Raw genomic sequence first — 14,869 nt, 5'->3', positions numbered from 1 at the left:
TTCCCTGTTTAGAGCACCAAAATTCTCTAACAATGGCTTCTTCTTCATCATACAAAAAATTCGAGACCCGAAAACGAGATCCAGACTCGAAATCTGCTGTTCTATTGGTGATTGATATGCAGAACTNGGGGGGTGAGGGTAGTGGGTGGGGGTAAAAAATAAAAAATTGAAATTAGAAATATCTTTTAAAAACAATTTTTAATATTTTTTTTGGTAGAGCGTGGGGGTAGGGATGAAGGTGGGCTAAAAAAATTGAATGTAAAAATAAGATTTAAAATTATTATTTTTGGGAGGTGGTTGGGGGGCTGGTTTGAGGATAGAGACAAAATAAATTGATTTTTTCAACAAAAAAATAATTGTAATTTGAAGTTGGAAGAGAGGTTAGGAAAATGTTTTTCTTAAGTTTTGAAGGGAAGTCATTTTCCTTAAATTTTAGGAAAATGAGTTGATTTGGAAAACATTTTCCAAAACATTTAACCCAACCAAACATGAGAAAATTGGAAAACATTTTCCGGAAAATGTTTTCCTTCATACCAAACACACCCCAAGTGTATGAACTACTACCTTTGTGGCTCTGTCCTAATTTATGTGACATATTTTATTTTTCGAGAGTCAAACAATTTAAGTTTGATCGAGAATTTGCTTATGAGTTTTTCAAATTTTTAAAATGAAATTTATATATTTGTAAACTACGTAAAAATTATGATAAGTCACAATAATTGACAATTCAAAATATTTAAAAGATATATATATATATATATATGAAGAATTTATGATCAAAGATAAATTTGTTTGAATCTTGAACTCTGAAATGTGTCAACATAAATTGGAACATACGAAGTATATGAATTATTATCAACTACTCCCTCCGTCCCTATTTACTTGTCCATATTTCCTTTTTTGGTTGTCCCTATTTAGTTGTCCATTTTGACAAATCAAGAAAGGACAACAAATTTTTTCCTATTATACCCTTATTTACACTTCTTGAAAATTGTAAAAGTGTATGTTGTTTCCCTCCAATTTATTTCACTTTAATTCAAATAAGTGGTTGTAATTTTGAAGTGAAAAGTTGTCATAAGGGTAAAATTGTAACTTCACTGTGCTAATCATTGTTGCCTTAATCTGTGTGCCATTTCTAAAGTAGACAACTAAAAAGGGACGGAGGGAGTATTAATCAAAATATATATCAATTATCAATTATTCATTTTTTCTGTCTAAAGTCTAAACAATGATACATTTTAGATAAAGAAGTGAGAACAACGGATAATTAAGATGTATTCTAATAAATAATTGGTGATAGTTCAAATAAAAAACTCGTATATCATATGGTTCATATACAAAAACTCAAATAAATAAATGAAACATCAGTAGCATAGAGAAGGTACTGGAAACTCGAAAGTGGATAAACTCACTTCCCTGCTTAGACTTTAGAGCACCAAAATTCTCTAACAATGGCTTCTTCTTCATCATACAAAAAATTCGAGACCCGAAAACGAGATCCAGACTCGAAATCCGCTGTTCTATTGGTGATTGATATGCAGAACTACTTCTACTCCATGGGTAAACCGATTCTACCAGCAATCAAAACCACAATCGATCTCTGCCGGCGGAATTCCGTGCCGGTGATATTCACGCGCCACCGTCATAAGTCACCGGAGGATTACGGCATGATTTACGAGTGGTGGAACGGTGATATTATCAGAGATGGAACCGTTGAAGCTGAACTTATACCGGAGTTGGATCGGAGAGACGGTGATTTGGTGGTCGAAAAACACACTTACAGTGCCTTCAGAGGTACTTTTTTTCCCACTAATTTTGTTTTTACAGTCATTTTCTTCTGGTTGTTCTGTACTCTGTAGTTACTTTTTTTTTGTTTAGTTTTAACTTTTTGATGAAATTTTAGCTGGTTGTTTTAGCCAAAAGTTGTCAAAAAACATAATTAAACTATCACATTTTGTGAATTTCATTGGCATAATATATAAATGTCTGGATAAGTAGACATTTAAATTTGTATAATATTTAATAAATAGATAAACACATCCTATATTGTAATTCACCTGAAATACACTCGTCCTACTACATACGTGTATCCTACATTGTAATTCACATGAAATACACTTGTCTTACATGGAAACTGATTTGTATTATGTCACGTATGATATGTGTTTATTTATTGAATTTTATACAAAGTGTCTACTTGTGCACACACAAAATTATTGAACGTAGATGCTAATTGAGGTCGAGATAAATGACATGCTTATGTATTATGCCAATTTGAGACCTCAACTAGATATTGTTCCATTTTAAGTGAAAGGTCAAAAACACACCTGAAGTATTTGGTTTTTCGAGTTTCGTAAGTTTTTCATATGAACTATTACCTAATGTTTATCGAAACACACCTTAGCTATAAGTTATTTTCTTTTCGTACTTAAAATGTAGGACAAGGAGCAACAGATAGTTGAGGTTTGTTTTGGTAAATATTTGGTGATACTTTAGGTTGGAAAAGTGAACACAAATAGTTTAAGTATGAACCTCGAAAATTGAGATATTTCGGGTGTGTTTTTGACCCTTCACTCTTTCATATATCTACTAAAATTTCTTTTGTATTAAAACACACTTAGGTGACGAGTTGACTTACATGCGCCTATCGTCCTATGGAAATAATATTTGGCCAACTCAACATCCATGTGTCTTTTGATACAAAGATTTATAACCTAGGTAGGTAAAGGGAACAATGAATAGTTGACGTATGAAACTCACGAGAAAATTGATAGTTAATGTGTGTTATCGACCATTAACTCTTTTAGCAAATGATTTATGGACATTTTAAACTACCATCTAAGGATTTTTTTTGAGTAAACTGAATATAAGTCTCAATCTTATATTTTGTAAGTTATTGTACATGTTAGATCACAATCTAATGTTTTGTAAGTAAAGTTATTCAATATAAGTGCAAACATTACACTTGAATCTAACCTTATCTGAAAAGGTAACTTTATAAGGAATATATTTGCATACCTTTGCAGATACAAACTTAGAGGAGAAACTGTTGGAAATGGGGATAAAGGAGGTAATAGTGACTGGAGTAATGACCAATCTGTGCTGCGAGACCACAGCCAGAGAGGCATTTGTTAGAGGGTTCAGAGTCTTCTTTTCCACAGATGCAACTGCAACTTCCTCAGCAGAACTGCATGATGCTACATTGAAGAACTTAGCTTATGGTTTCACTTATTTGGTTGATTGCAAAAGGATTCAAGCTGCCTTCTCAATTCCCTGAGCACTCAAGAGTCGAGGTATGATAATCTATTGTACTTGATTTCTTCAAAAATATCGATAAGTGCGTGTTGGATCCTGAGAACTCAGGAGTAGGGTACTAAACCTATGTGGCTCGGACTCTTTAAAAAATGTCGGTAGGTGTGTGTTGGATCCTGAACACTCGAGAGTTAAGGTACAACAATCTATTTGCTCGAACTTTTCAAAAAATGTTGATATGCGAGTGTTGGATCCTGAGCACTTAGGAGTTATGCCGATAGGTGTGTGTTGGATCCTGAGCACTCAGGAGTCAAGTACAACAACATATGTAGCTTGAATTCTTCAAAAAAATGTTTATAGGTGTGTGTTGGATCCTTAGAACTCAAGAGTCGGGTACTATGACCTATGCTGCTCTGTCTCTTGAAAAAATGCCGATAGGTGTGTGTTGGATCCTGAGCACTCAGGAGTCAAGTACAACAACATATGTAGCTCGAATTCTTCAAAAAATGTTTATATGTGTGTGTTGGATCCTGAGCACTCAAGAGTTAGGTACAGCGACCTATGCTTCCTTTAAAAGTAGTGTATTTTATTAGGATCCGACATGGGTGTGACAACATTTTGGAGAGTATGAGCAACATAGACGACAACTATGACAAAATATTAGTCATGTCATCCCAATTTATGTGATGCACTTTGACTACGGATAGAGTTTTTTTTTAAAAAAACATTTGAGACATGTGGTCTAAGTTCGTTTAGACATTAGTTTTTTCCGCTTCCTTTTTGTTAAATAATATTTTAAAACCTGAATAACCCTTTAGTTTACACTGTTGCTTCGTGACTTGTCACAGAAAGTTAATAAATTAGTGATAAATTTTCTGTCGTAGCTAATATTTTCGTGGTTAAAGATCGCCTTTGTAATAGTGTAGCAATACTCATGATGAGATTTCATGGTGTATGCGATTTGCAGGTAATATTATAGCAGACGAAACTAGTGAGGGAGGAACTATGGAGAAGTACTTTAGTGAGTAAATATTTTAGAATAAGCAGATGTAAGATAAAATGAAATACATGACAAGATTTACCTTCTCATGTCAAAGGTGAGTACTTATTTGCATCGAGTGTTTACATCGAAATAGTGTAATTTATCTTGAAAAGATATGGTTATGGTGAGTACTAAATGCCTAAATCTCATATATGTCTATAGGCTGGTTTATATACATTATTTTCTATATTATATGTTTTGGAAATTCAGTTATTTTCACTATATTTCTGTAGGCTGATTTTATGTAAATTATTTTCCATATAATATGCTTTGGAAATTAAATTAATTTTGCCATATTTATGACCAAAAAATGAAGTACCATATTTAATTGTTTTACTTAATACTTTCTCATGTAAAAAGTAAAAGAATATGACTTATGGTAAGAAGATCTCGTACATGTCTATAGAATGTTTTTTTTTATTATATATTTGTATTTCCTTATTAACATATCTCATGAATGATTTTACTTATATTTTAGTTGGTATATATGTTGAAATATTAATATTGATAAGTCCTCTCATAAGTTGTATTGATTAGTTTGTTAATTTATTTTTCACCTAAAATTTATTGATTATCTAAAGATATATACCATTATATGTGTAAGAAAAAAAAATAATATTTTGTACATTTCTAGTTGGACACAAGTAGTGACTATGCTTTTTATGAGTAATAAAGGAATATTTTTGTCACTCTTAGAACATATTTTTAAGTAAACCGTAGAAAAAAATTCATCCATCTGGTGAAAATTCTTATCGTATGATAAGAAAAAATAAATTTAGCAATAGATTTTTTATATGGAAGAATATAACTGATAATTGAGTTGTAACATACTTGTGGACTCTTACGACTATTTCATATATAATTATAAAAACTTAGTTAAATTAATAGAATCACAAAACATGTCCTTGGAGTAGATATTTTATATGATCAAGATCTATTAGAACAGTCTCTTCATGTCATAAAGATATGGATAAATTTAACGTATATATTTTACCTTTTTCAGACTTCACTTGTGAAATTACACTCGATATATTATTGTTATTGTTGAACCTACATTGTCAAGAATAAATCTCACCTATCGTTCCGATTAATACTTTAACTTTTATGCCTTTTTTATATATCCATAAAAAGCAGTCTCTAGTCTTTCTTATTATCGTTACTTAAATTCAACTTATATGAAATGCCTTTATTGGTCAAATTAAATTTTAGAAAACTTGAATTTTATACCCTAAAATAAGGGTCTTTATTTTCATTTAATGGAAATCACAACTAACTGGAATATCATCACATTGCCCTGAGATGCATATATATAAAAGGAGTAAGAGAAGTAGAGATACGCCGAAGAAGATTTGAGAGGAGGTGGTTAGATAGTCGATAGAATATGGTGTAGTTTTAGCTTAACGAAGACATGACCCTAGATAACAAGGTGTAGAGGGTAAAGATTAGGTTTGAAGATTAGTAGTTAGTCGAGTGTTGTCACATTTGTTTGGGGGCTAAACTCCTCTCCGTTTTTTTTATAATTGATAGTGTTATTAATTAGTAATCACTCAGTTTCTTTTTCATCAATGTGTATTCTATTTGTCGCTTGATCATTTGCCTTGTATCTTATTTGTCGCTTGATCATTTGCCTTGTATCTTGCTATTTTTCTGTCATATTTTTGTGCTACCATGATAGAAATTCTTCTTTTTTCTTTCGAGTCGAAAGTCTATTGGAGCAATCTCTACTCCAAAAAAGATAGGAATAAAAATTATACATCAGTTTCTCTCTAAATTTCACTTATGAAATCATACTGAATAAGTGGTGGTGGTTGTTGTTTTGACCTATCAAAAACTATGCAAAAAGGTGATCACATCAATTGAGACTAGCATTTATTTATAAAAACCTTTTAGCTATTTTTACTTAATATAGTATGAGAGCTCCAATAATAAAATAATTTAATGATCTAAAAGCATTGTGTCATAATGTGAAGAAGATAAATATCACTAACAACAACATACTCAGTAACATCTCAAAAATCGGGATGATCATACCCAATAACACCTCAAAAATGGAATATGAAGAAGATGAGATATACGTAATTTTATTTCTACATTATGAGGGTAAAAATATTATTTACGATTTATCCTTGTCTGGTCAGTAATTGTTAATTTATAATGTTTAAATCTAATTGGTTGATGGTTGCAGGCTTGAAGCCTTTTTCTAATCATTCATATTCCTTGTTCCAATAAGTATCTTTTGAATTTAAAATTATATGCATTGGCACAACATAATTTTTTTTCAATATGATCAATGTAGTTTTAACTTATTATAGCACGTTAATTTATCTTAATTAGTTGATAGTTCTAAAAAAATATTTTATAACCGATTTTCTTGTATAAACATTTTTTTTACAATGTTGATTTATGGATAGGGATGAAGCCATATATAAATTTGACAGAAATTTTGACGACGTATATTTTATATTTGTAGTAATTCTTTTAATTTATATGCATAAATAATTTAATCAGAATGTAATATGTTATCTTTTCTAAAAATCAAAACCTATTCAAATTCAAATTGTGATTAATTGTTCACGAAAGACAATTCATTACAAGAAAGTAGAGATACAAAACTTGTCTAGTTCACGAAACTTGGTATAAGAAAGAAATCGATCCCTATAAAAAGACTCGATAAAATTGTAACAATACAGAGAAAATCAGTATAAATAAAACATCAAAAAACGACTTTCATATCTTGTTTCTACAAAAGGCTAGCAACTTCTTATCAGCTTCGAATTTAGCCATGTCATGGGCTTCGAGATTCACCCAAGCTTCCACTCCATCACCTAATTTTGTATCCATAAATCCAATAATATTTTTCGTAGCGAGTCGACCCGACCCGACCCAAATGGGCTTGCCCCACCCAAAATCAGCTTCATAAAGGGGAAATTTACACAAACTTGAAAAACAAAGCAATTCCATGTGCCCTTTTCTTTTTTCATTTGCTTTTTCTTGTAGCAAATTCAAATGTTGTTGATCATTTTTCTTGAATTGTGACACAAAATTATTATTAATTTCTTGTATAGATTCTCTTACTTTATTCATAAACTCAAAAACTTCGTTTTCACTACCTTTATCGAAAAATGGGACCACAAGTGCAGACCGCATTATGTTCCCGAATAAAAATTCATGCAGGGGCGGATCAGTCCGCCCCCGCAAATTGACTGTATGTGTCACCGCGTAAATCTTGTCCGGGTCCCTTTCGGAATGAACGGTCGCCATGAAACGGCTCCACAAAAACGCCGATAAAGCTAGAATCCTCGAAGGGCGTTGTCCTATTCTTTCGAATACACTGCCCTTCATCCTTTGATCCGCATATTCATCCCTGAGAGTTAATATATCGGAGTTAGAAAACACAAATTTTTTGGTCACGATGTTTTCCTTTCGAATTTCCAAGCACGCATCCCTAACTAGGGATGCGTCCTTAGGTGGAAAAAGTGTTGAAGAGTCAAAAGAGGGGGAGAAATGACACGTGTCATCATAATCACAACGCGCAATGGATGCCCACGTGTTGATAAACATGAAACATGACGCAGCGTCAGCTAGCTTATGAGAAATGCCTACGCCAATAGCCATTCCTCCACATTCGAAAAAATTCACTTGTACGACTAATCCAAGATCTTTCACATCATCCAATTCATAAGGAATAAATTTGTTGAGTTCATTAGGAATCGGATCGGAAATTATATCCACGAGGTTACACTTGACTATAACTTCAATGTAGGGGACACCCTCGTCGTTGCAATCAACATATAGGTTGTCCACGACACGCCCTGCTAGAGGGTAGAATTTGGTTAAGGCTTGAGATAGCGATAACTTTATCTTGTCTGAACGCTCTGTGTTGGAAATTAGGTCACTCGCGGGGTAAAAATAAACGAGGGGCATGAAGATAGATGGAATTATTTGATCAAGATATGAAAGACTATAATGGCGTAATTCGATCGGAGTCGGACTACATGGCTTGATTAATGTTTCCTTGGAGATTACTTCTATTTCGATCTTCATTTGTCTTTTTTCTTACCAAGCGAAATATAACCCTAAATTCCAAAAGCTTTTTTTTGTGGCAAAAAATACCAAAGCTAAAAGGTGTTGACGAAGAAGTAATGGAGGATCTGATATAGATTGAAAAGAAGAAAAACTAAGCATGAAGAAATTGAATCTCTAATGTGCATTTAAATAGACTAAAATGAAAATGTAGTTTTCTCTTGTCATTATATTTTTGAACTTCAAGTATGAAGAAATTAAATCTCTCCACTAGGAAGAAAAAGATGAAAATGCTCCTTTATTTTTATTTTTTGGTCTATACAACAAAAGAACAAGCAATATGATTTGATCCCTTGTCATTTTCAAAATAATAAAAAATAGTAATTTTATGGTAAAAATAATTAAATAGAAGGGCAAACAAAATGATAAATGCAAGCAACAAGCAATAACAAACAAGATAGTTAATTAAAAATGCTTAAACTTTGATTTGGTCCTTATGATATTTTACTAAGCATATTACATCTTGATTAATTGAAAATGTGTGTTTCCAATCCATAATACATACTCTCTGTCCCATTTTATGTGACACTTTTCGAAATTCGAGATTCAATCAAGTCTATTTTTGACCGTATGTTTTTCATAGTTCTTTTAAACATTTTGAATTATCAATTATTGTGACTTATAATACTTTTTATGTAGTTTACAAATATATAAATTTCATTTCAAAAAAATTGAAGATTTCATGCGCAAATTGCCGGTCAAACTTAAATTGTTTGACTCTCGAAAAACAAAAAAGTGTCACATAAATTGGGACAGAGAGAGTAGTAAATATTTAAATTATTTCTAGACCTATAATACCTTCAAATATGAAGTATATCATCAAATGGGAAGAAGAAAGTGCAAAAACTCCAAATGGTTTTTTTGAGAAATTCAAAAGTTTAGAGAGTGTTTTCTAGCTAAAATATGTCGCGATATGCCTGTGTGGCATGTTGCGTTGATAGAGACTTGAAAAGACGATCTCAACGATGTAACAACATCATCGAAAGAACATGAATGTCACGTCGAGCTTACGATGAACATCTACTTACCTTTAAGTCAGCTGTTCAAACTCTCTTCAACAGTTATTGCAGTAGCACAGAAGTTGGAAACATGTAACTGCAGGGGAAAATGAATTCTTATATTACACTTTTATTACTTCAAGAAGTTAAGTGATACATACATTAAGCTGTATGAAGTTGACGATAATAAGGTATCAATGCGATGAAGGTAAAGTGCGCCAGCTATTGACAAGAAGCATAGCGTGATCTCGAGAAAAAGTGGACATCTGTTGAAGTATAACATTTTTCACGGGATGAGCTGTAGCTTCACCAGCGCGAGCAGCAAGTTCCAGATATACCACAGCTTGCATCCTCTCCCCATCCTGTTCAATGTGAGCGCGAGTGGTTATGAAGTCTACTTCAAGCCTAACTACAGAGGCAGAATAAATGAGATATAAAGAACTACAAGTGGAAACAGATTGTCTACTTGCGATCCAGCTTATACAGTATCCTCTTTGGGTTCTTATTGAAGACCGTAAATTTTTGCTAGAAACTAGTAAGGCTTCTATTGTTCATATTTGGAGAGAGGCAAACAACTCCGCTGACTTCCTAGAAAATGAAGGTCACAAACATATAGGAGAGATTTGATAATCCGGGAAGTTGTTGGAAATGGAGTCTCTTCTCCTAGCAGGTTCAATCCAAGTAGTTTATGAAAGATACTAATTAGTTTATTTAGTCTTTTCAAATGCACCCCGAAAAAAAAGAACAAGGTGAGCACGAGTGGTTGAAAGATCACAAGATACAAACAAACAACGAGTATGCTTCAGTCCTAGATAAGTTGGGTTCCACTATATAAATCCTAACTAACAATATTTCAAACTCATCTCAGAATAATATTACATGTTCACTGGCTACTAGGGAATAAAAAGGAATGAGATTTGGGTTTTAGTCCCCTGCTTATACTTATGTATGAGGAAATTGAACTAGAAAAAGAGTGGAGGAGCAATTTAGGCACTACTTACAGAAGACAGACTCAACCCATGCTCAAGCTGGGCTTTGCTATGACCTCGATCAGCTGCTCTCTTCATCCATTTTTTTGCTAACTCATGAGACTGCATTAAACCTTCTCCCACCGAGTAGCATAATGCTGTGTTATACATAGCACGGACATATCCACCTTCTGCTGCCCTCAAGTACCACTTTGCCTATGCAATTAAGAGGAAACCTTTTAAGTACAGTTCTCATTAGGCATATTTCTGTAATTTAAACAGACAGTTGAAACTAACTAAATAACTTAAATGAGGTACACTTTTCACACCGTTTCCTGGAGATTTCTCTTTGGACCATGACCTTTATGTAAAGTAAGTGCAAGCTGGTACTGAGCACGAACATGACCAGCAATGGCAGCTTTATAAAGCCATTTAACAGCTTCCTCGGGGTCCAGAGGATTCACTACATAAGAAGATAGAGTCAGTGTTTTGGACGGAAAGTAACAAGGGTCTGCGGAAGGCGACATAAGACTGTCTGCCTCACCTCGCGGGAGGCACTCACCTTTTTGAAGTGAGGCGTCAATTAATACCAAAAACTTAAAATATTTAATTGCATATATATAATTAACCAAAATCTCAACAGCAATAGGCAGGGCAGACAATGATTTGAGAGGGCAATGATTTCACAACAATTGCATATGAGCCAATTGCGTAGGAGCCATGTCAAAAAGGTTAAGACGGCAATGATTTCACATGAATATATCTATTTCTATCAATTTGGTAGGAGCAATGTCAACAATTGCGAGCAAGGCAACAAGGTTCTAAAAAACAATAACAACAAGAGCAAAAAGAATACTAACATGAATGAACATTAATATTTTGACAGATGCAAATGCATTTTAACATAAAAAGCACACACTTCCAAAACAAGTCAGCCACATCAAATAAAAAATAGAAAAGAAGCACAAAAGGAAAGGCCAGTCAGAGTAGGAAGAAAAAGGCAAGGAGCTATACTCACTAAACCTTTCAAAGCTATCAACTTCCTCCTCATTATTCGTTAGTATTAATTCACGCAATTAAGGTTGCTATCTTCCACATTTTCAGCTTAGTTTGATACAAATATCTATTATGCATAACTTACAGGCTAACTAACACGCGCTCCCTTCTGAACCATAAAGCCTATATTGCCTCCAACACAGCTGAATTCCTAGGCCCTAGACTTAATTGAATGAATATAACTCAGGGACCATAGATCGTGAGTCCAGAAAATATGATGCTATCAACACTGCAAAGCTAGTTCTTTCACTTAGTAAACAGCCCCAACAAAAGACATTCATCCAATCCACAGAAGCAACTGAACACATAAAGCACAAATAAAATAATGCAACAATCTCAGCACCTAATGGTCAAGAAGAACCATGAGGCCTTAAGTTGAATTCTCAGTATTGCAGAATTACCAGTCACCTAATGAAATAGTCGAAGTGTCTGCAACCTACCACGGCACCACTGTCATTAAAATAAAAAAAGAAGGGTGAAGGATCAAAATCACAGCTAATCCTGATTTTTTGAGTTTTCTACCTAACAATCACGAATTATTTATACAAAACACACCTTAACTATTCAGTTAATTCTCTTTTCCTATCTAAAGTATGTTTTTGACTATTAACTCTAAATAAAAAGACAATGCAACAATCTGAATACCTTGCAAGTAAAAGTAAACGAAGGAAGTATGTAGCACATAATCCGCACCAATACATGTGCTAGTATGAGTTAGCATGGACTTAACCAAACAGTCGAGGTGAGTGCAACCTAGCCCGACACTATAGTTGGCCTTGATAGTGTAGTGATTATATCCCTCTCCCTACGTTTTCTTTTGCTAGTATGAGTTAGCATGGACTTAATCAAATAGTCAAGGTGCGTGCAACCTAGCCGGACACCATAGTTGGCCATGATTATGAAGTAATTCCACCCTAAAAAGCGAAAGGCAGTAACTATTACTAGTTAACAGAGTCTTTGACCATCTCAGTTGGTGATGGAAGTTCACCCAAGTTGTTGTGGTTCCGTTTTCAAGCATGTTTCCAATTCTCCCAACCTTGAATCTATATTTCCATGTTTAATTTAGATATTGAGCATCAAAGTTTATGTTTTTACGAAAAAAGAAGAAGATAATGCAACAATCTGAATACCTTGCAAGAGAGAAATCCCCAAATTGCACTGACCAGCAGGGTCACCAAGTTCAGCAGCTTTTCTATACAAACCAATCCCTTCTTCTCTTTTCCCCATCTCCCAATAAAGTAACCCAGCATCCACCATAGCTAGTGTAGACCCACGAGCAGCTCCTTTAAGGAAAGAATCAAGGGCTTTACTCAAATTACGCTTAACCCCACCTCGTCCATGCTTAAATCTCTTACCCCATCTGAGAAATACCATAGATTCTCTCAACGGTCGAAGTGCATCGCACCAAGACTTGCATACTAGAGAAGATGCCCGTACATTCGACAGCGAAAAAGTAGCAGCAATTTTAAAGATAATATCGTAGGGAAGCTGAGAAAAGTCTTGATTGTAGCAGTACTGATTACTACTACTACAACTAGAATTGGATGATGATGAAGGAGTTGTTGGAGTGATCTTTTTGGAGTGATTGAAAAAGGGGTTTTCCGATGGACGATTTTGAAGATGGGTCTGTTTTCTGATGAAAGGGAAAGCGGTGAAACGACGAAGGCCGTCGGAATTGGACTTGGTCGGCGGCCATGTTTTCTGATTCATTCCGGTGGAAGGAAGGAAAGCAAGGAAGGGAGAAAAAACGGAGGTGGAAAGGCTGAGCCTATATTAAATTTTGTATAAGTAATATTCGTTTAAAAAGGATTCCTGGTAATATTTTTCATTTTTTTTTAAATATTTATAAAGTTGATTAAAAGAGGGATTTAATTTTTTCTAAAGGCAAATAATACAATGTAAATTATTTTTCTTCACACAAGTTTTTATTTAATATATATATATATTATGAAATATAGATACTTAGGGAAAGACGTGAGCGAGAGACAATTACATGTGAATCCACTTAGATACGGTGTATAACAACAACAATAATATACCCAATAGAATTTCACAAGTAGGGTCTGGGGACAGAGGCGGACCCACATGCTATTGTGAGGGTGCACGTGCACCCGTTAACTTCTGAAAAAAATCATATGTATATCTATCTTTAAAAACTGACAGAAACTAAATATATTTAATTGTACCCCTATAAAAAGTATGAAACGGTGATTTGTACCAGTGGTATAGTCTCACAAATCCATCTAAATGACCAAGGCTCAATCCCAAGTAAACCTCTTTTTTATAACTTTTTTTAGCTTAATATTGGTGTACCCAGATTTTTCAAATCTTGAGTTCGCCTCTGTCTGACCTCTTTTTAATAACTTTTTTTAGCTTAATATTGGTGCACTCGAATTTTTCAAATCCTGGGTTCGCCTCTGTCTGGGGAGGGTAGAGGGTATTCGTGCACCCTCTCCAGACCCAGCTGTGGAATTCCACTAGGTATGTTGTAGTAGTTGTTGTACACGATATTCAGGTATATTCACATGTATCTGACTCTCTTGCTCGTTTCTCTTCTATGGCCGTTTGCCTCTCTCCCTAAGTATCTATATTTCGGAATGTATCTCTTCTTTCTCGCTTTGCTTCTCTCTCTAAGTATTTATATTTCAAAATGTATCTAGAATATATCTAGTGTGATTCACACGTATCTGAAATACATAGACTATCTCGCTTGCCTCCTTCCTATCTCGCTCCTCTTTCCTCTTCTCTCGCTCGCATCTCTCCCTATTTCATATATTTGGTGGCAAAAATTATGTATCTAGCTTAAAATCTGATAGAAAATTATTAATTAGTGCAACACTATGTTATTCTTTCAAACTATAGGCAGAATTGATAAATATGGTAGAAATATTTGTGTAATTATATATTTTTTCTTTTTCTAATGGGTTTGATTTGAAGTGATAAAAATTAAGTGAGGTAATTTTTAAAAATAATATACACACACACACACATATATATATATATATATAGGGGTGTTCACGGGTTGGTTTGAATCGATTATTGGTCAAAATCAAAACCAAACTAACTTAATCGGTTTTAACATTATCAAAACCAAACCAAATATAATATACATTTATCGGTTTGGTGATTATCGGTTTCGGTTTGGTTTGGTTCGGTTATTAACCATACACAAAAATAAAAGAAACAATTCATTTAAAATGTGAAAAAAGTGACAACAATCCATTCAAAACGAAAAATAGTTAGAATGACTTAAATTACTGAGCTTTCGATCACTAAATTTACTTTCAATAAAGCTTTAAAATTCACTATATTGGCCTAGAAGGAAGAGACAATAACATTTTCAGTTCCACAAAGAATTGTCATAGACACTCATATACATGAAATCAATAAGATTAATGTTTCTTCTTGGGCATTTTTGCTTTCAATAAGTAAATTATAAAGAAATTTTAATGAAAATATGTATAAGATCT

At 33.7% G+C, this 14,869-nt stretch overlaps 3 protein-coding genes across 3 annotated transcripts; 1 reads left to right on the top strand and 2 right to left on the bottom strand.

The window, feature by feature from the left end:
* Positions 1-1,381: 1,381 nt before the first annotated feature.
* On the top strand, positions 1,382-4,518 carry LOC125853397 (nicotinamidase 2-like). Its single transcript, XM_049533079.1, has 3 exons — positions 1,382-1,794; positions 3,027-3,293; positions 4,220-4,518. Exons 1-2 carry the CDS (start codon positions 1,452-1,454, stop codon positions 3,275-3,277), a joined length of 594 nt encoding a protein of 197 aa, XP_049389036.1. The 5' UTR covers positions 1,382-1,451; the 3' UTR covers positions 3,278-3,293; positions 4,220-4,518.
* Positions 4,519-7,021: 2,503 nt separating this feature from the next.
* LOC125859940 (stemmadenine O-acetyltransferase-like) lies at positions 7,022-7,909 on the bottom strand. The gene has a single exon (XM_049539797.1). The coding sequence runs from the start codon at positions 7,907-7,909 to the stop codon at positions 7,022-7,024; it is 888 nt and encodes a 295-aa protein (XP_049395754.1).
* A 1,549-nt stretch (positions 7,910-9,458) lies between these two features.
* Positions 9,459-13,154, bottom strand: LOC125853257 (F-box protein At1g70590-like). Its single transcript, XM_049532926.1, has 4 exons — positions 12,530-13,154; positions 10,673-10,806; positions 10,377-10,559; positions 9,459-9,737 (listed from the first exon to the last, which is right to left on the bottom strand). The coding sequence occupies exons 1-4, from the start codon at positions 13,107-13,109 to the stop codon at positions 9,570-9,572; spliced, it is 1,065 nt and encodes a 354-aa protein (XP_049388883.1). The 5' UTR covers positions 13,110-13,154; the 3' UTR covers positions 9,459-9,569.
* Positions 13,155-14,869: the final 1,715 nt, after the last annotated feature.

Source organism: Solanum stenotomum, chromosome 1 (genome assembly GCF_019186545.1).
Source record: "Solanum stenotomum isolate F172 chromosome 1, ASM1918654v1, whole genome shotgun sequence".
NCBI classification, from domain to species: domain Eukaryota; kingdom Viridiplantae; phylum Streptophyta; class Magnoliopsida; order Solanales; family Solanaceae; genus Solanum; species Solanum stenotomum.
The sequence above is the reverse complement of the archived record's forward strand: the minus strand, read 5'-3'. Positions and strand labels throughout refer to the sequence as shown.

Coding starts and splice junctions, on each gene's coding strand:
- LOC125853397 (XM_049533079.1), top strand. CDS start 1,452: ATGGCTTCTTCTTCATCATACAAAAAATTCGAGACCCGAAAACGAGAT. Junction 1,795..3,026: donor CACTTACAGTGCCTTCAGAG/GTACTTTTTTTC, acceptor ATACCTTTGCAG/ATACAAACTTAGAGGAGAAA.
- LOC125859940 (XM_049539797.1), bottom strand. CDS start 7,909: ATGGCTATTGGCGTAGGCATTTCTCATAAGCTAGCTGACGCTGCGTCA.
- LOC125853257 (XM_049532926.1), bottom strand. CDS start 13,109: ATGAATCAGAAAACATGGCCGCCGACCAAGTCCAATTCCGACGGCCTT. Junction 10,807..12,529: donor GGGGATTTCTCTCTTGCAAG/GTATTCAGATTG, acceptor CTTCTTATGTAG/TGAATCCTCTGGACCCCGAG. Junction 9,738..10,376: donor ATGGGTTGAGTCTGTCTTCT/GTAAGTAGTGCC, acceptor CACATTGAACAG/GATGGGGAGAGGATGCAAGC.